We start from the raw sequence: 21,778 nt of genomic DNA, 5'->3' as shown, positions 1-21,778 counted from the left end.
CCAGTAAAGTGGTGCATAGGCTACTTGCCTGTGCTTTCATTGACTATGCATGAATGGTACTCCCACATGATGGCTGTATAGTGAACAGAAGCAGTAGCTGGCTGCTTTGCTTTGGCTCTCAACATTATTTGCGTGCATGGTAAGCTTACGAATGTTGGCCTATTATGCCCACCTGAAAATAGTGTGAAAGATTACATGTAAAAACCACCAGTGCCTCTTGTTTCTTTTTCAAAAGCTTGTTTATTTTTTCCCTTTGTGCCTCCAAAAAAGCTCATATACAAACACTTTTTTCAGATAGTTTAAATTGTACAGGCTGTCGACAAGTGTACAGCTAAAGTGAGTCCAACAAACCGCGTAAAAACCGCTCAATGAAGCCACATTCGTAGCGATCTAAAAACACTGAGGAAAAAAACCAACCCTACTTGACAGTTTCGAGTGCGTTGTCAGAGCATTTTCTGCAGAACACCTGTATATAAAGCAGCATTCAAATACAATATCATTCAAGAAATGGTTAACATATGGACCGAAAAATATATCATTAACCTGTTTAGCTGAAAACACACAAAACATGACAATGGAAAGGAGACTACGATACATCTTGTGCTATATTTACATTTACTTAAATTTACTTAAATTCAGTGCAGACCGAGGGGAAAAAATTATATTTTACTGGTTGTGAGCATTTGAGCGCACGGCAAATGTGATCGGAAGGTTTCCACGGAGACGAGTGGCGAGAAGATCCTGCAACTGCTCTGTGATGTTACGGCGTGGGTGGCGTGAAAGACGAAACGCACGGTCCCTAGCCACATCCTCTCCCTCCCACGAGACAGACGGACAGACAGTAGGACAAAATACACGGCAGACTTTTCTAGGATTAAATGTATTCGGCAGACAGCGCTTTTCAGAAATGTTCATTCAGAGAGATCCTATGATCCTAAGTAGCCAAGCACATTTATGACTCAGACTTATAAAGGTGGCCCGTGTGCTTGGTACTGTACAATGTACAGAACACTTTCCCCCGTGGGGTACAATACATTTCTAAATACATTTTCCTACAATCCACTAATATTGAAATCATGTCAAAGTTAGACACGAGTGTGTTGTGTGATTACATAGCGTTCCTTTCTTTCTAAATTAATGGGCCCTTAGAAATAATACTCATTACGCATAATACAATCATAGTAATCATAGACATAGTACTTCCCACAGCAGTAATAGCATAAGCATGCTCTACAATACTGTACATGGGCTCAAAGTAAATGCGTTAATATGTCTATATTGACAGGAAATACTGCATCAGTTCTAGAGCCTTTTTTCCAGACCAAGTGGCCACCATGCACAGCAAAGAGAGACAGATATCTTGGGTGTGTGGGCAGAGAAGATGGGTTTGAAAAAGATTGATTGGGGGGAAGTAAAACTGCAAGGAGGGATGCAAATAGGAGAGAAAGGAAGGATAACAAAGGAGAGGAGGACTGAAAAATTGGTGAAAGGGGCACTCTGGATCAGCCCTCTGGGTCATCCTCCATACCTCTATTCTTTTTTCTTTTCTTTTTTTCAGAAGTCTGGAGTGCTGTTGTTCTACCTAATGTAGCATTAGATACGTTTAGCTAATGAAACAAGTGTACAATAGCTACTGCGTTGAATTTCCAAGTAAACCCCATGTCCTGGACTGAATGAGTGGATACGTTTTTCCACCCAGAAAAAAAAGGCTAAATAAAATCGATTACATTCCTGGACTATTTCACAAGAAAAAAGTACAAGTAAGACTTTCAGTAGTCATGATGCACACGTACACAAAACACCCACTCACCCGCACAAATCCTCCCAACATAAATGTTACGCACTGGTACTGAGATGCATTGAACAGCATGATGCAAACAACTCCTCATCAATGGCCAATAAGCTGCAATTCGCGTAGTTCCAGCTCAATTAGTGGATTAGCCCAAACTTGTGCAGTGCAGAGCTGTGCAGTGTATGGCTGAGGCTGTTTGAATGTCCCACAGAACAGCGCTCTCTGCTGGTAGAATGCTGGCATTACTGCACATGATTTCATGATTAAACAGTAAGAGCCTGAGTAGTGCATGGCTTCGATAGCTCATTGTGGGGACTATACAACACCCGCGTTGAGTAGGCTTACATATTATTGGATATTCTTTTTTACATTCATAAATACATCTTCAAATAAACAACACCACAGTCATATTTCAAAATGATAACATCTCATTAATTTCTCATTGTTCAGAACACTTAGATATGTGATATTCGAGAATGGTAGACTCTGCTCTTGCACACGTAAAGCTGTGCAATAAAGATTTATATTGTTATCAGATTCACATCATTGGATACCTTTAAAGGGCTAAATTATGTTGAAGGAAAAGCATATACTGTTTTCATGTTAAAGTGAAAGATGGAAGAAAAATGCAGTATCAACAACAAAAATGACACTGCACATCCAAAATAAACATCATTCTATTTAAACGGAATGTTCCTAGAAAAATACTGTCTGTGGATTTTGAATATTTCTGTGTTATCATTTATTGTTTGGGGAGGGGGCTGAACATTTGATTGCCACTGATTGGCAGGGCGCACAGGTAGCAAGGTGATTTAACCCGGCATTAAAGTATTATTTTCTCAATAATGGCTTTACTGCACTAATTTAATTTAATTTGGCTTTACATTCACCAATATCAGTTTGAATCACCTTATCACCTAGTGTTTGCCCAACCACCTCTCTGCTTACTGAGGTGATGTAGTTCTTGTGCAACAGGAAAAAACAGAATAGAAATATTCAAAATAACAGACATTTCTTTCTAATGGGTAAATAGTGTGACACATTTCCTTTGATATTCACATACAAAATAAAATCCTGCTAAGGGCATCACCACAAAGATATTAAAGTGTATATTATTTCAAAACAACTACATTTGCAAGCATGTCCAGAGAAAAGGGCCTGGAAACTGATTTAAAAGAATGTATATGTCTGTAAATTAGTGGTTGACAGGTGCACAGACAGCTGCCTTTGTCTTCCTTTATATGAGGGTACAGAATGTAAATAAAAAATACATTTAATACTTGATCGCCCCTCTCCCGACTGAAAGAACATGACAAGGATTCTAAAAAAACCTACTTCAAAGATCACACTTCACAACACAAACAAGAACAAACTGCTGAACGGATTGAACAAGACATTCAGGTTCTGCCTGGTGAGTGTTAGGACAGGCTGCATAAACAAGGAAAGAAAACGCACGCATACATGTGCATGGACGCATACACACACACACACGCACAGGCACAGGCACACACGCACACACAGGCACAGGCACGCACGCATACACACACATATGCACGCACACACACGCACAGGACACGCACGCACACATACATGCACACACACATGCACAGGCACACACGCACACGCACGCACATGCACAGGCACTCACACGCACATGCACAGGCACAGGCACACGCACACACACACATTTCTTTTAGAAAAAAAACAGATTACCCCAAGGGACAGCGCTGTCACATAAGCATAAATAAAAAGAAATAAACAACAAAGCCACCGAGTACAGAATTCCTCATTGTTCTTTTTTTCTAAAAAGCAAGGGGGTAAAAAGCTTTAAAAAAAATAACTAAACAAAAAGCATCAGACATCAAAGCAAGCAAGCCAATCGGTTTAGATGACATTACCCAGCCAGGAATAAAAGCATATATCCAGTATTACAAGTCAAAAGCACACAGCAGAACACAGAAGCTCGAGCAATTATGCTTTAAGAAAGAAATCAAAAATGAGACAGTTAAAAGGTTAAAAACAGCTCTCTCGCGGCAAAGGAGAGAAAAATAAAGCAGGTCTGTTCATCATTGCCCGCCATGTCACATGACACAGTCCCCCCCCCTGATGAGACAGAGCACTTCTATCCCTCGGGGGGGCAGATTAAAAAGAAGAGAAGGAAGGAGGCAGGGAAATGGCGGCCGCGCATGCAGGAGCCTGCGTCAGTCCACCAGCCGATCCCGTAGCTCAACACCTGTCCAGCGGAAACCCTCCCTGTCAGATTTTCCCTCTACCCGGGCTCAATTCCATCAGGTAGAAATGCGTTGTGGTCCTCCTGCCTTTCTGATACACCAGCGGTCTGCTTTGTTGCCGGAATAAACAAGAGGACCCCCCCTAGCCACTGCAGGCAAGACAGCGAGGACACTCAGTCCCTGGCACCCTTCAAACGGACCCCACTGTCGAAACGAAAACATGAGAGTGAACAGCAAGGCCTGCTGAGGAACGAGCATAAACAATCTACCATGTTCAGATACCTACTCCAAGGCAGTGATTGTTTTGTGTTTCTTTCATTTGAATAAGGACTTTATTGTTCTTTACATTTGAAATGAAAAATATATATATACTTAAGATCCGCTTTTAAGGATTTAAGGATATTATATCCTTAAATGTGTGTCATATGTAGTATGGGAGCCTGGCATGGTAGAAGGAGAGGTGAGGGGTTGTCTGATGAGAGAAATGTGTTGTGTTGAGAAATGAGAAGCCGTTTTTTTCTGCTGTATGTGGGAGCGAACGTCCAATCAGAAGTGTCCCCTGCTCGCGAGCGCCTCCTGACAAAAGCTACACCCCCCTGACACCTCTGGCCCTCTTCCCGCCCAACGGCCACATCTGCACCGCTGACGCCCGCCAGTCACGTGACCTCCACCTCTCTCCCATTGGCCGAGGAGACTCGGGAGACGGAGGTGGGGGAGGTGGGGAGGGACATCTACGCGAACATCCCCGGGCCCCCATCCCATCCCACCTCTCGGACCTCAAACCAAAAATCCCAGCAGGGAGACGACAGCTCTCCCCCCCCACCCCGCCGGTCTGCCTCACTTCTTGACGGCCTGCCTGTAGCTGTGTCTCTGGCCCTCGTTGCGCTTGCTGCTGGCCTTGGAGTTGCTTGCCAGGCTGCTGTCGCAGTCCAACGTGGGGCTGGAGTCGGCCCGCTGCAGCTCGCTGTCCTCCAGGATCTGAGACTCCAGGACAGAAAGGTCATCCTCCCCGCAGCGGATCTTAGCCCTCAGCAGCATGGCGTACGTCCCATAGCGCGTCTTCTGCGAAGAGAAGGGGGGGGAGGATTAAATCCGTCAAACAAGGTGGAAATGAAAAGGAAGAATGAGAGAATGAGCAAGAAAAAGAGGCAAGGAAAGGCAGCCGGGGAAAAAGAGAAAGAAAGGCAGACCGAGAAAGAGAAAGAGATTAGCTTTCTTCCAAAACACTACACTTCAGTGGTTTTTTACAATGTATGTGACCTACCCTACTTCATGCGGTAATCCTCTCTGCAAATGACTTGGTTCTGCTGTCTGAACAAGGGCTACAGCAACACTTGGATCTGCTGGAGATATACTGTACAGTCAGAACTGAGTACCTGGTCTTCCAATACAAGCCCAGGTCTCAGAGCTGCTGGTATGCAAGGCAACACCATTCAGTTATGTGTGATAAGTAATCATTGCCTCAAACTGAGAATTAAGTGCATCAGGGAGATTTTCTGATAGTCAATGCATCTACTGAATCCAGAAAAGGGCTCTGCATTTTATAGAGCAGCTAAAAATATGCCAAAACAGCTTTACGGCACAGGCTCTGCAAACAATAGAGCTTTGCTGATAAAAGTGTCAGTCATCCATTTTAAAACTGCTGCAGACTAAAGCTAACACACACTAATGCAAACCAGCGTCAGGTCAGCACTGCACAGCACAATTAAAGTTAAACTAAATTATACATCAAATCAATATCTGCAATTTGAACATTGGGCCTTTTGTCTTTTTGTACGAGTGTGCCATGTTGGATTCAACAAACGCTTCAGAACTTCAGAACTTCTCCTAAATGAAGTTCGTTATGATACAGTATACGGCACTGGTAATGGGATCAACAAGAGCAAGAGAAGTCTCATGAAGTCGTTACCTGATTGGATAGACTTTGGTTCATTGCAAAACATAATAATATGGTGGACTATTGATAAACCTCATAAACAGTCCACTAAAATGCGTTTCCGAAAACATTTGAGGTAAGAAATAAGCACGGCAGTTGCTGATTCTTAATTCAAATTTGATCCGAGGTTCTGCACCGCAAGGCTCTCCATAGGAAATAAATTGAATGCGTGTTTACATGATTCATAGGACAGGTCAAGAGCAGTTATAAATGTTGTTTGTACCTAAGAAAAAAAATGTAATACAAGAAATACCGTGAATGCTTGAGCAATTTAAAAATCTGTACTAGTGGTTCTTGCATGTGGCCCATCCGTTGTATTAATAATCCCCACATAAAAACTGAAATACTATCAAGCTCTTAACAGACAAAAGTTTTCATTTTTTTATTATACTGTAGCTATGGCCACTGAATGTAGCTCTTACTTCAAACTCCAGGTATTCGTCTCGCTGACGGTACTCCTCAAGCTCGCGACCTTTGACCTTGCGGTCCGGGGGGTAAGAGCGCAGCTCGGCCAGCTCCGAAGAGGTGGAGCGGAAGCGTGCCTCGTGGGACTGCACTTGCTCCTCCTGGGGAAAAAGCGAAGAATTAAAAATTAATCCCAGACAATGAGGTGTCTGACCCGGGTCCGGTCTGTATGCGGTCGTGTAGCGGTCACCTCGGAGAGTTTAGACCTGGTTCCGGGCAGCAGCGGCCGACTGAACTTCTTCTGGGAGCCGATGGCAGCAGGGAAGGGCGGGGCCGAAAACAAGGCGGCCACAGTGTTGATGCGGGTGATCCAGGACTGCATCTGTTCCGCATTCCTTTGAGAGGAAACAAATACACACGTTGACCACAGGCCTCTGCTCTACGACCTCTGGTCATGTCTCTTCTTTACAGTGGTGGAATGGGCTCCATCAGTCCATCCATCCATCCATTCACCCATCCATCTACAGTGGCTTCAGCAAGTATTCAGACCCTTTCACTTTCGCATACTTTATTGTGTGGTAGATTTAATTTTTAATGGATAAAACAACCCTTTTTTCCCACCAATCTACCCTCAATAACCATAATGACAAATTGAAAATGTGTTTTTAGACATTTTTGAAAATGTATTAAGAGTCAAAACCTCTAATTTACACAAGTATTCAGACCCTTTGCTGTGGCACTCCAAATTGTGGTCAGATGCATCCTGTTTGCTTTAATTATCATTGAGATGTGTTTAGAAGATGTCTTTTCACTTTCCACTCTATCTATCTATCTATCTATCTATCTATCTAACTGTCTGAAAACTCCTGTTCAAACTGCTTGTTAGTTGAACAAATCTGGAACTTATTCTGGGCTGAACACCCCTGCATATTCTGCCTGTAATATTATACCGTCAAATCCATTTGCTATTTAAAGCTGTTCCTCTTGCACATACAATGGCATTTTACGTTATGTTGTGGGTTTATATAATGGTTTGCTGTCACCTCTGCCTAACCTTTGTGTGTGCATGTTTCTCTGGCTAAGAGCAGCTGCAAAATTTTCTGAATGCGTGCTGATCTGGGTCGCCCACCCATTTACAGTTGATCACACTAAGAACATGTGGGTTGACTGCACACTGGCCACAAGCCAACGAAAGGCAGGTCACCTAGTCATATATCACAGACAAGATAAATATCTAGTCATATAAGAACCAACATTAAACCACCATCACTGGTCACAGATATACAAATATCTGTATGCAACCAGATGTTCCCATATACAGCATACGATACTATGCTTTACTATGCTATAATATTTGAGACCTCCTGAACACATACAGTGGTTGAAAATGTACAGCACATGATAGATTATCTAGGGCAGTGTATGCTGTGAATAGCACAGTTGGGGAAGAACAATTCTCTCCAGAAGGAGCACTATTTGGTCTTTCTCCTGCATTCTCGTATCCCCCACAGGGGCTGGTGCATCCAAGGAAGGATGAGATTGGCTGAACTTCTTGAGAGAAAGAGGCAGGCAGATGATGGAATGAGGGGTGAGGGGGGCAGAGAGGTGCCCCGTGGTTTTCCCTTTGCTAAGTTAGAAAAAAGGCAGATGTGAGAAAGGGGAGGGCTTTACAATGCTCTCCTTATTAGTGGTTTCACATGACATCACACCCTGGATGTGCTCTAGGGTGAGGACCTGTTAATGAGAGTCAATGGAGTTAAACAGTTGAGATATTTCGGCCATTTTCAATAGAGGTAACCACAATTTCAGGAGCTTATAGAGGCCACAGACCTTGGTGGTTTCACTTCGGAACGTGAAAGCGATGAGTGCGCTTAAAAGGTCACCTGGGTGCAGAAGTTATTACGGACAGGCGATGAAGAAGAGACTCACGGGGCCTGGAAGAGGTAAACTCTCCAGTCGGCGGTGCGCAGGTAGAAGACATTGGGCCTCTTGCTGTAGTCGGCCGCCCGCATGGCCAGGGAGTGGTGGATGGACACGGCGTTCTTCAGGTCCTCGTCTGAGAGCTGCTTCTCCGGTCTGAACTCGCCCTGTACCCCAAAGAAAGCGCGGAAAGACACGAGCTTAACAGCCATCATTTTTAGCCCTTTAGCAGCGGCTGCTTTTCAGAGAATGTCGCCGATGAAGGCTTGCGGCAACAATGCGTTCGTTTTTTAAGAATTTTGAATGATGATGTTTTTTTTTTCTTTCTTTCTTTCTACCAGTGGAATTTTTTAGATTGCCACTATTTTTTCATGCACCTCGATAGAACTGCAGGATAGCAGTACAATTCTGTTTGCATTTCAGCAGAAGATGCTCCTTTACTAATAAATGCAGAGTTTACCGTCACACAAATCGCCTGCGTGCTTTAGGATGCTACCACAGTAGAGCGACTCTTTTTCGCATTAGTAACATTCTCTGGCAAACAGGGACGTGAGATTCAGCGGAAAGAAATTCAACAGCCACCGAAACATGTTTTGAAATGCTTCTGCTGAAATTTCAGTCGAGCGCAAAGCGTTGTTTTGTGAAGTGCATCTCACTCGTTCCAGTGGAAGTTGTGCATTGTTTTTGTTCATTGTACAAGTTCACCGTGCTGTGGTTTCATTACTTGGTATCATAAAACAAATTCTTAGTAGTATTCAAATGCCAAAACATAGAATTGTTGTGAATTTGGAAAGGTCTTTGCCACGTTCATGTGAATAAATAATCGGCAGTTATTGCCATGTATCAGGATGTGAAATAAACGTAGGAGATTGTTTCTTAAACCCTTGCTAAATATGCACAAAAAAATGTTGTAATGTATCAATGTATCAAGTGCCAAAGTGCTAAACAGCTCATTTCCAGGATTGTAGTATTTATTAAAAACATAGATCCTTGACATTCATCTCATAAGTTAATCAGTCTTGCAATTATGAATTTCTTCTGTGGTGAATTGCAGTGTTTGTGATCGGACCTGGGTCAAATATGTGATTGTTTTGGATTCAAATACTTTTCTATGCTTTACTGAGCTTGTCGGGTGTATTTGATTTCATTGTATAAGAAATACTCAGGAAAAGTCCAAACACAGCCCTTATGGTCCTTTTGGTTGGCTCAATTGAACCAGGGAAGATCAATCAAGCACGAAAAGGATTTGAATCCGAAACATTTATGTATTTGACCCAGGTCTGTTTGTGATGCAGTTGTTTTATTAATACACGACCAGGAGACAAATAGGCCTGTGGGATGAAAGCAGGGGCCAAAGTTAGCCTGGCCTGAACCGTATGTTAGTCAGTCACACAGCTGTGCCACCATAGGTGCTTTCACAGTCAGACCCTGTCGGTCTTATGCAAGCTCCTGTCCAATGAGAGTATTATCTGAGCCCAAGCCCCAGGCACTGGCACACCCCGCAGCAGGATCACAGGCCCATATGGGCCATCAGGGCAGTGCCAACCCCTGAGCTGGTACCATGGCGGATTATTCTGGAATGATCCCGCTGTAATGCTATGTTTTAGCCAAGTGGAAGCCTACCTGTAAAGTTAAGCAATAACAGTTCTCTATCATTTGAATCACTGCAGCATTTAATGCAGACTTTGTTGTCTGTAATCACAACGAAAGGCAGTATGTGCAGTACATGTCCTTTAGTGGATAAAGGATTTGTTGTGTAGTAATTTAGTTGCCGTTCAGTTTTTTTTTACTTGCAACTTGGTCATTCAAAACACCCACTCTGGAAGTTTAGCTCCAGAATATTGGATACAGTTGGCACAGCCAGCTCAATAACTTACTCATTATAGTAAAAGTTCTATCAAGAGCGAAAAAAGCTGAATACGTATAGTACCACCTGGGATCTGAGACTTGGAACACAGGTGGCACAACTAACCACATGACTTCAAATGTGTAACATAATCACACAATTTACATCCAGGAAGTTGCCCTATTATTTTTATTATTTTGTCACATTTATATCTTCATTACCTAAGCAATATAAAATAAATCTAAAACATTTTATCAAAGAATGTGCATTTGCAATGTGAGGATAGCCCTGTTCCTTCATTCATTAATGACTTAATTTATTTTATTATTTAGTTGTGACTGAGTGCAACAACCCTTTTCTGCATTAACAGAAAGACTAAGACCATGGCTAATTTGTATTTGTTTCAATTACATGTCAAATGAACATGGGTTCCATATAACTGGCTGCATATTATATGGTCTATCTATGCACTTCCAGGTTTTACCCAGACTGTAGGACACATCACTGCACTAACACTAACAGTTTCAGCTGTCTGAACAGCTCGCCCCCAACCCCCGAATGAAACATCCACATACCTTCTGTAGGTAGAGAATCAGTCCCTTCAGCACAGCATAAAAGGTCTTCCATCCTCTCTTTCCCCTTGGTGCTGTAAACCATCCACACAGCCCTGATCAAATCTCATGACAATACGTATGAACATGATTGAACCTCACCTCTGGTAGTGTGAACTCATCATGAAAATATTAGAATTCAATTTTGGCCGTAATTACACTTTCTTCTCTTACTATAAAACTCGCAATTGTGTATGATATGGGCTCGCTCTGTGATTCTATGAACCACGGGTTCAAAGTAAACAACCATATACTGGAATGTAATGAACTTGCATTCACGATTAAAAATCACACATACCATACATGCTCATGATTAAATGTCATTTTCACACTAAATGTGGTTATGATGAAAGATCTCTTTCATGCTAACCAGGGTTATGATTAAAGTTCACTATCATAGAACACAAGATTATAATTAAAGGTCACTTTCATTCTACAGTAAGTCAGGATCAAAGGTCACCTTAAAAGGTTACGGTACTATCATAGAGCAGGCAGGTTGAAGCAGAGACCACAACTGTTCTGTGTGTGTTCCTTTATTCCTATTTCCTAAGTACTAAAATTATTATGCTGATATCATAGTCATATGTAGTCACATCAGTCATATGCCGTCATACTGAGATGGGAGTCAGACACCTGCCTCCACCTATAAGCAGTATCAGATTTCGAACACTTACTAGTCTTTTCCTCCCTTTGATCTTTACTTGATTGGTGTGTTTGTCTTTCTTTAATTACCGGTTGTGTGAATGCTCAGAATATGTCAAAGAGTATCTCCCTATGTTCGCCATTTTGACATACTGTTAACCTCTGTTGGTGCCCATTGCCAGAATTGCAGAGACACTGTTGTTGTATGCTGACAATGTGCTGTATGTAAGTTTATTTGACTTTAACCACTCTAATATTTTCTCTCACATCAGTTTCATTGTATTTTGATCTGCAGTTGGACAGTTTTTGTTGGTCGTATTGATGATTGTATGGATAATTGAATGCAAGGAATTTTAAAGAACTCTGCACTAGGCAGAATAAAAATATTGTCTTCCATCCATTTAATTTCAGTTGAATGCCTTAATTCCACTTCCACACTGATGTGTAGTGAACATGGTGAAAAATGGTTACTGCGCATCAATCAGGTGGGGCCAGGTTAGTAGTCAGTAGTGTTGTGAGATCATGAGCTTTGAGATCATGACATGTATAACTGCAATGCCTAAGGATCCACTGTCTTCAAGGTGGAGAGCAAAACTCACTCAAAGAGTTTGATCCAAGAAAAAGAGGTGTGGGATGGCTTGGGGTTGGAAGGGGAGGGATTAAGGGAAGGGGCAGGAGGGCGTAGGGAAGCATGGTGGTAGGAGGATGAGTAACAGGTGGATTAGGAGCGGGGGAATAGGCACGTACTTCTCTTTCCGTCAGAATCGGCGTGGACTTTGCGGACCAGGAAGCCGGCCTTGTAGACCAGGGTGCCGGACTGCGAGGACACGCCCGTGAAGACGTTCCCTCCGCTGTCCACCCGCTTCATGCTGCGGGACGCGGAGTCGGCTCGCCCGTCCGCCAGCTCCGAGAACGACTTGCGTAGCTCCTCCTCGTCGCTGAGGAGGCAGGGGTGACAAGAGAAGAGTCACCATGCTGAAGAAAACAGCTCAAGCAAGGTCTTAAAACAGCTGGGAGCTCCTTGACCAGTTCAGACTGCTTCCCAGCTTGACATGGTTTGACCAGCTCAAGCTACTTTTTGAAACATAGCTACCATACCCAGTTAGATCATCTTATGACCAGTTTGACCAGCTCAATTTTCAAGCTGGATTTTACAGCAGGGCACACACCTGAATCCTCATGTAGCTGTCAATAATTGTTCAAAAAGCATACACAGTTCATGTGTGCACAGAGATTAGTTCCACTCAAGCCAGTTCCATTGACCCGATGACTACTTGGATGGGTACCCTGGTTTAAAATCCAGCTAAAACCAGCTTGATATACCAGCTACCTGCTGTTTCAAAACATAGCTTGAGTTGGTCAGACCATGTTGCCTATGGAGCTGGTCTACCTGGTCAACCCTATTTCAAAACCTAGCTTCAGCTGTTTTTTTCAGCAGGGTATATCAAATCAATCACAGTGAATGAGAAACCCCTATCCATGTAATATAATGGTTGGTTTAGCTGTGTAGGATGCATCTTGATTCAGATGACCAAGTGTCAAATAAAATGCTGGCATAATGACCACACCCAAACCCAAACATGCATACATGTCCACACCCACATAACATCAATCACTTTGGTCCTCAAGAATTTGGTTCAATTTGAAACAACCTGGTAGGTTAAATGGGCCCCACTCCTTAATCTCATGGTGAGCATATTAAAAGACTGCCTATGGGTGAGATTCAATGAAACATACCTAGTCTGTTTAAGGGCATATGCAATTCAGACACACCAAAACAACCCTTCCATTAGTAATCCAACTCCATGGCCCTCACAGATTTGCCTTACTTGCTGTGAAAAGATAGAGCCATGGAAGTGAGATTTTGTTGCAAATGCGAATCAGTTCTCTCTCATGGGTTACGTCTGGGTAGTCAGGCAGCAGTAAATACACCTGCTTTTCGAACGTGTCTGTTTGGGTCACACATTTCCAGCCTGCAGCTAAATGTTTGTTTCTCTGTCGCACAGTAATAGGAAGATATCACACCAACAGACTTTTGCTCCTGCAAAATGAAATTCTACTATTTTGGGACTACAGTATAAAATAAACAAGTGAATGACTTACAGTACATAAGGAATTATGAGAATCTGTTCTTCTTCTTGTGTTGCTTTCACAGCTTATAGCTGTCAAAGTATGAACAGACACCAAAATATTAAGATAATATGTTTCGATACATTTTCACTGTTTCACTGTACTGCCGACTGTTATTTCTTGAACAAACAAACCTCCCAGAAAAATACAATGGAGTAGTGCACAAAACACTCTAAATACAATTTGTGCTACAGCTACACGCACAGTAAATACAAAAGCTGCCAATGCTATCCATGCCATATTAGCGACTGATTCACTACTGCATGGATTGAAACCGAGTAACCGAGCAACCAGACAAATAGTGTGCATAATTCACTCATTCAAGTACAATCTTGTGTCACTTTTAAAGTTGTGAAACATGATGTTTAATCAATTCAGCCGTCATAATATTTGGATTATGTTTGAGTGAGGCTAGCACACGCTTTCAACTGGTCTGCTGCACAAGCTTACATTTGAGACAGTTGTCTGAGGACAATTATTTTTTTTCTATACTTGGTGTGAAGTTATGTCTGAATGCGCAAGAATAATAAATAATGAATAAATGGCTGGTTTCGTTCACACCTATTTTTGAAGCCGAGTAAGCATTGATTCAATAACATTGAAAAAGATTTTTATTTGGCCCACAAGTAATGGAGTAGGAAGAGCAACATTGCTGAACAGCAAATATGAGTAGGTCTAAATATCGAAATATTTGTCCCCATACAAATATAAAACCTGGTACAGCAGGTACAGCAAATCATTTCTATCTCAGGAATACCCTTACTGTGTGTGAAGATATAAGTAATATATTAGCGGTGTCTTCCTCTTGCTGCTTTGATAGCATCCAACTTACAGATTGTATGATTTTTAAATAGATGGTTCCCTATTACGGCTAGATTTCATGTCACACAAAAAACCCCTTGGTTATGGAAAGTTGGAATATCCACACCGTATGATGTTCCATTTGCAGTAGTCATTTTAGATCTGAAATGTGCACACTTGAAATATGCATGACCCAGTTAGGGCACTGTGTCACTATTTCCCTGGAAGAGCAGTTGTGTGCTCTTTCCACTCACTGCGGTTGATATAGTTTAAAAGTTCTAAAGGTTAGTGGATTCTACCTATGTCTTATGTGGGTGTCCTATACTATCATAGTATTTTTTGAAAACTAGTCTTCTCATAATTACCAGTTCAAGGTCAATGTGTGTGGCCTGCTTTACTTTAAAGTGAATAAATTATTTAAAAAGCATTAAAAATCAAGCAAACAACCTGTATTCCATGAAAAAGATGTGGTTGGTAAATTATTCATTATTATGTGGTACTAGGTATGACTGCATATAGTGCTCCATAGATGTTCAAGGAAAATCAAAGGCTAAATAAAAATTCATAGTGACATAGTAGCCTAAGTAGCAACACTATGTTTTGATGGTCTTCTTAAACCATCAGATGCTGTAAGGCTAAAGGATTTAGCCAGGTGCAAGCTACAGCTACACATAAAGTATGTACATTTAGCCACGTACAAGCTACAGCTACACATAAAGTATGTATATTTAGCCACGTACAAGCTACAGCTACACATAAAGTATGTATATTTAGCCACGTACAAGCTACAACTACACATAAAGTATGTATATTTAGCCACGTACAAGCTACAGCTACACATAAAGTATGTATATTTAGCCACGTACAAGCTACAGCTACACATAAAGTATGTATATTTAGCCACGTACAAGCTACAGCTACACATAAAGTATGTATATTTAGCCACGTACAAGCTACAGCTACACATAAAGTATGTATATTTAGCCAGGTGCAAGCTACAGCTACACATAAAGTATGTATATTTAGCCACGTACAAGCTACAGCTACACATAAAGTATGTATATTCAGCCACGTACAAGCTACAGCTACACATAAAGTATGTATATTTAGCCACATACAAGCTACAGCTACACATAAAGTATGTATATTTAGCCAGGTGCAAGCTACAGCTACACATAAAGTATGTATATTTAGCCAGGTGCAAGCTACAGCTACACATAAAGTATGTATATTTAGCCAGGTGCAAGCTACAGCTACACATAAAGTATGTATATTTAGCCAGGTGCAAGCTACAGCTACACATAAAGTATGTATATTTAGCCACGTACAAACTACAGCTACACATAAAGTATGTATATTTAGCCACGTACAAGCTATAGCTATACATATAATATATAGGGCACCAACTAAAATTTTTAACTCCTTAATCCTCATTAGACACAGAAGAATGCTACCTAATTACTGATTAATTTACTGCGTGCACTACTGTTATTAGCTGAAATACGTAGCTTTTGAAAATATATTTTGACCAATGCAGAACGTTATGTTGCACTATGCAATATAGCATAAAATATGTTTTTGCATATATGACCCTCGGATTATATGACCAACGGCTCTGAAAAAACTTTTTTGAACTATTTTTCACGTTTGAAAATTAGACTTCAACAAACCATCTTTTTCTGGGATCTTAGAGCCTTATGGGCATATAGCAGATGTTTGTGAACATAATGCTTTGTTTAACTGAATAATGAAACCTCGTTTGATGCATTTGCCCTAAAGCGGATATGTGTGTTTAATTGAATTTAGGGGCATGTCTTGTATGAGTATTGTAAGAGTAATTTTAACATTTTCTTAGATTCTTTTCCTTAAGCCTGAGTTCCCACATGATGATTGAGACTAAAGTCCCTCTAATGACAGCATGGCCACTGATATCCTGAAATGTATCCTTGGAGGAAGAAAGAAAATACTGGAAAAAATATTATTGGAGCTGAAGAAAACTCCCATTCTTCTTGATAAAATATTATCAACATACAGCATTGAAACCTCAATGCATTTCAACTTAAACCTCAAAACTGGCCTCACAATGCAGAGGCTGATAGATTCTTTGTGCCCACGTTCCTCGTTCTCCAGCTTCAGGGAGATAATACCGTGTGTCCCTTATGGCATGAGAAATCTTCCAACACCCCCAACAGCATTTTTCCCCGGTGGAAAAATCCCATTTTCTGATAAAAGGGTGTCACAGTACGGCTTTGGCAGTATCGATCCCCCCCGCTTTGAGGTCAGAAATGTGAGCATCCCTTTCAGCTCTGGGAAAGAGGCGCTCTGATGTCTTTCAGGTCCCTGAACAGCGTCACGCATCTTCTCTGGCTCTTCTGTTTCCCTGCTGCGAAGCCCTTTCTCGCAGCTCCTATCTGTGAGCAGCTCTGGGCAAAGAAAGCACAGCAGACTCGGGTGGAAAAACATCGTTCTGCTGCAGTGACTTGGTGATGCTCCACGGAAAATGTCTTTGCACGTTGTGCTAAAATGCATCCGAGAATCTTACTTCCTACCGTCAACAATATGACATTTTGTCATGTCTTACATTTCCTGGTATGACCAGCTTGAAATATCAGCTACCAGTTGTTTCAAAACACAGCTTGACCTGGTCAAACCATGTTGAGTATAGAGCTGGTCTAACTGTTCAACCAGCTACCAGCTGTTTCAAAACCCAGCTTGAGCAGTTTTTTCCAGCAGGGTTGCAATGCACCACACTTTTATTTAGCACTGCTAAACTTGCCAGACTGTGTTTGTGACTCAAAGGACCAGAACAAGCTTAAAATTACAGTACAGTAATTCAAAGTTAAGGCCAAATCACTGAATCTTGGCCAAATATAAAGAATGCAAATGTAATTTGTTATAGCACTGCATAAACCTGACCCAAAAATCACAAAACGCAACTCAGAGTGTATCTCAGTTTTGTATGTTCTTAGTTGACAGAACAGCAAACATTCCAGAATGTATGGCACATGAGATGATGAAAGCTAGTTGATCCCTAATGAAGCTCTGTCTATTTAGAATTGGGTTCGTAATGATGTGCCTTAACGTGTTTTCGGGTAATGACATGTCTTAATGTCTTGGAGGGTGTGTGTAATTATGCACACGAGCAATTTAGAGAGTGCATTTAATAACGCGTGTTGGAGGACGCCTGTAACGGTGCACGCGATGTTGCAAGAGGCCTCTGTGTCGTCTCCAGGGTGTAAAACAACAGAGGCTGTCCTGCTCTTTCGTTCGCTCTCATGAGAGTCACCCCCTCCTCCACCCGAGACCTCGCAGCGGGCCAGGAGATAGCTGCTTATCTAAACGAGCCCTTAATTAGGCAGCCTCAGCCAACACCTTTAGGCGGCGGTTAATTAAAGCGGTACGCGTCCGACGCGTTTCCGCCCCGCCGCAAATCCAGACCGCGTGTGGGAGGAGTGCTGCTGGTGTCTTTTACCTCCCCCCAAAAAAAAAAAAAAATACTGATCTAGGCTTGGTCTGCACACCCCTGCTCCAGACCAGGAACATTATCGAGAAACTTGGACACTGACCTAGGATCAGTGCTTACAGGCAGCATCTGCAAAGCGGTGGAAAGAGGTTTGCCTGGATCGGCCACAATTAAAGGCAGGTTAGCCGGTTAAGGGCCGGTTAATGCCCGGCTAATGGTCCGCTTCATCCCTGCAGTGGAGGTTTTCGACACAGTATCATCCAAACAGTATTACACCAAACCCGATTTAACAGCGGGGGTTTTCAGACGAGATCATCCTGACGATGAGGCACTCGACTTCCGCTTAGCAACGGCCACAGCTCTTAGCAACCAAAGGGAAAAAGGGAATAAAACAACCTGGTTTACCCTGAAAAAAAATATCACAATAAAGTACACCTTCAACTCCAAATTCGTTGCACATTCTCTAGACATATATGTACCGGAAATAAAAACTGATTATATTTCAGATTGATGACTCCCTAATGCCACTGAAGAAGAGAATTTGAAAATAGGTGCAGGAGCTATCAAAATGGTTCCTTCCCCTCTCATTCAACTGTGATACGGAGAGCCCATGGTACAGTACACAAATGCAGTTAACCCCTAACGCGCCAGTGAGCCACGCTGGAGAAGACGCCACTAGCAAGTGTGCGCGGAACAGTTCTCGCCTGTTGCCTGGTAACTGTAGACCAGCCTGAAACCCGCTACACATGCAGGTGAGGAGGGGGGGGGGGGAGACGGAAGAGTGGGAGAAGCAAAAGAGGAGAAAAAGGGAAGCACATTAGACAAGAAATGTGAGAACAGGATGAGGGGAAATTAGATAAGGGGGAAAGAGAGGAAACAGGAGGAAAGGAGGAGAGGAGAGAAGAGGAGGAGACAGGCAGCTGTCCCATGTAATTAACGCACAGTCAGAGTGACTACAGCTGGTCGGAGGATGGCGGGCGGGAACCTGCGTCATAGGGAAGGCTAACGGGGGCAGAGCCGCCATAAGGGTCACTCCAGCTACGCCCCAGCTGCCAGGCTCTGAACGCTGAACACTGCCTTCAATTTCCTGCGTAACCAGACCTGGGTTCAAATAGTATTTGTTCTGGATTCAAATAACTACATCTGACCAAGCTTGCCTGGTGTATTGGGTGCATATGGGGCAGCCTGTAGCCTCGTGGCTAAGGCTCTTGACTGGGACCTGGAAGGTTGGTGGTTGGTGGTTGAAGCCCCAATAAGATCTGTGCAGCTGTTTGGCTGTTAACCCCACATTGCTCCAGGGGGGATTGGCCCCTGCTTAGTCTAATCAAGTGTGAGTCAAGTGTCTGCTAAAGAACAAATGTAATGTAATGAAATGTAACAAATGAAATGATCCCAAAAGTGTAAACCTTGCCCATCTGCTCCTCCTTGCAGGCTCAAATGCACCAGGCAAGATCAATAGAGCACAGAAATTTTTGTGAAACCAAACAAATAGGTTTTCAACCCGGGTCTGTGTGGAATTAACAAAGAAGATATGCTGTCACGAGACGATTCGTAAAAACAATTCTTATCTGTTTTTTCTCACTCCACAGTCATTGCATTGCAAGAGACCAGTTTGCTCACTGTCAGCACAGGCATCAACCAGCCTCTCTTGTGCAAAGAGACAGGAAATAACTTGCCTACAGAAAACCTCCCTCCTTGACCATGCTGTTGCTGTTTAGGCAGAGCTTCCGGCCTACAGTTGGCACTGGTATTCAAAATATAATTAAAATTCAAAACACACTGTGAGGCACACTGGATCCCACGCTGGAACCCATAAGCTTAGCAGGATTAGCCACCTGGAAGTCTGTCACATGACATAGAAAATAAATATTTTTTAAATATACAGATAATATCAACATCGCACTACCTTCTCTCTATCTCTCTCTCTCTCTCTCTCTCTCTCTCTCTCTCTCTCTCTCCCTCCCATGGAGTTCAGTGTCGCCATGAGCAGTGAGAGAGAGATAGAGAGAGAGTGAGAGAGAGTGAGAGATGGGGGGAAGGGGGTACAGTGGCCGGAAACAGTGGGTGATTAAAGCCGGCAGCAGAAGATAGGCACGGAATGAAAGGGAATAACAGAAGAGCAACGAGTCTCAGAGCTCTCCCTCTCTCTCCCCCCCTCTCTTTTTCTCTTTCAGGGAAGAGGAAGGAGATTCTCTCCCTCTCCTCCTCATTCAATGGAACTGGGGAGGGAGCGCGCGCCACTCATTAAAAAAAAAACGAACTGAAAATGATAGAATTTGCCGGAATTTCTCACCCATGACAACTCATGAAGGCTAACACAGCAGGACAATAACAGAGCATTTCATATGAGCTTTTGAACAGAATCGATCAAAGACCACAGGGAAACCAGCAATAAAATACAAGGACACAGCAGCGAATATCTTACTTTTTTTATATGTTATCTTTTTATGCTGATATGGAGGGCCGAGTGAACACAGCAATTAAGTGGGGTTTTTATTGAGGTTGTGTGTGCACGCGTGCGCATGTCTGTGTGTGTGCGTCCATGCATCCCTGCATACAAGCGTGCTTGTGTGTATCTGTGTGTGAGTGTGTGTGCGTGTTTGCTTGTGGGTGTGTGTCCATGTGTGACTTCAGTTTTCAGCCCTGACTACAGAGAAGTAATTGCAGAGTGGGGAGCTGTAGCTATGGTTCTGTAGCCATGAAACTGTAGCTATGGCAACAAAGCCTGCAAAACTGGAGTCTTCATTTGCTGCTCTGATCAGCACAGAAGCCAATCTAGAATAGCAGCTCTTGACACATAAGCTTCAGAGCACACAGTGGCAGTGCTGACAGAGTCTCGTCAATAAGCACAGTGGAAACAAAAGATTTTAAGTATATCTTCCAAGCCACCAACTCCATAATGAAACACACAAGTGCAGTCATCCTCAGAAGGAATGTGTGTGTAAATGGACTGCATTAATCCAAACGCTTTACAATCGATGCCTCTCATTCACCCATTCTCACACACACTCAGTGATAGGCTACCATGCAAGGTACCAACCAGTTAATCAGAAGCAATTGGTGGTTAGGTGTCTTGCTCAGGGACACTTCAACACACCCAGGGCAGGGAGTCAAACTGGCAACCATCCTACTGCTCCTACCTCCTGAGCTAATGTCGCCTGTGTGTGGTGTGCGTGTGAGTGTGCGTGCGGTGTGTGTGTGTGTGTGGGACACCATTGAAGGTTTTTGCTCATACTGTTTGCTACCTGATTAACATTTTTTTTTTTGTTTCCTCAACAACAACATCAGAGAATTTGTGAGAATTCAGGCCCACTGAAAGTGATCCCCACTACACTGTAAGTCCAAAAGTCAGCCATTTCCAGTACCCCCAGTACCAGCAACTCCTACAGAGCACTGAAGGTTATGACTGGTGTGCTGATCATCAGCCAGGCTAATCATCAGGGTGTCTCTCTCTCTCTCTCTCTCTTGCTCTCTCTCACCCTCTCTCATTTCTCTCTTGCTCTCTCTCTCTCTCTCACTCACTCTCTTACTCTCTCTCTCTCCCCTTCCCTTTTCCCCTTTCCCTCTACCCATCCATCTCTCCCTTTTTTCCACCGTATCCCTTTGTCTGCCTGAATTTGTTCATCCACGCAGATCAATAGCTTGCCGGCCTGTTACGTGCAGGACGGCACACTCCGGAGATCAATGCGTGCCTCGGTGTGGACGGATGAGCCCAGCCTGATGAAAGCATGCCATGCCCCCCAGTGCTGTGCGGCTGCTGATCCATCAAGCAGATCCCTCTCAGCTACCGCCAGGCCAGCGGTTAGCTACTGATTATCTGGGTGTGATATATCGACTGTGATGTGCTGAGTGTGATAGACTAAGTGTGACACCCTGTACTAAGTGATGTGTTTGGCTGGGTGTGCTGGACTAAGTGTGATATACGGTATTTGGTGTGATGTGCTGTATTTAGTGATGATGTACTGTAAGTGTAAGGTAATGTACTGTACTAAAGTGTGGCA

The 21,778-nt window shown here is 42.9% G+C and overlaps 1 protein-coding gene across 2 annotated transcripts in view; it reads right to left on the bottom strand.

Annotated features, from left to right (window-relative positions):
• Nucleotides 1-217: 217 nt before the first annotated feature.
• Nucleotides 218-21,778, bottom strand: part of LOC133122487 (PH and SEC7 domain-containing protein 1-like) — a 56,422-nt gene continuing 34,861 nt past the window's right edge. For both annotated transcript variants that reach the window (XM_061232474.1, XM_061232475.1), the window contains exons 11-16: nucleotides 12,131-12,321; nucleotides 10,706-10,776; nucleotides 8,294-8,451; nucleotides 6,615-6,759; nucleotides 6,382-6,525; nucleotides 218-5,085 (exon numbers count right to left, since the gene is read on the bottom strand). In XM_061232474.1, the coding sequence (XP_061088458.1) occupies nucleotides 4,861-5,085; nucleotides 6,382-6,525; nucleotides 6,615-6,759; nucleotides 8,294-8,451; nucleotides 10,706-10,776; nucleotides 12,131-12,321 (934 nt within the window). In that variant the 3' untranslated portion in view covers nucleotides 218-4,860. The remainder of the gene's footprint in view (nucleotides 5,086-6,381; nucleotides 6,526-6,614; nucleotides 6,760-8,293; nucleotides 8,452-10,705; nucleotides 10,777-12,130; nucleotides 12,322-21,778) is intronic.

Source organism: Conger conger, chromosome 2, assembly GCF_963514075.1.
Source record: "Conger conger chromosome 2, fConCon1.1, whole genome shotgun sequence".
Classification (NCBI taxonomy): domain Eukaryota; kingdom Metazoa; phylum Chordata; class Actinopteri; order Anguilliformes; family Congridae; genus Conger; species Conger conger.
This window is presented reverse-complemented; position numbering and strand designations above follow the sequence as displayed.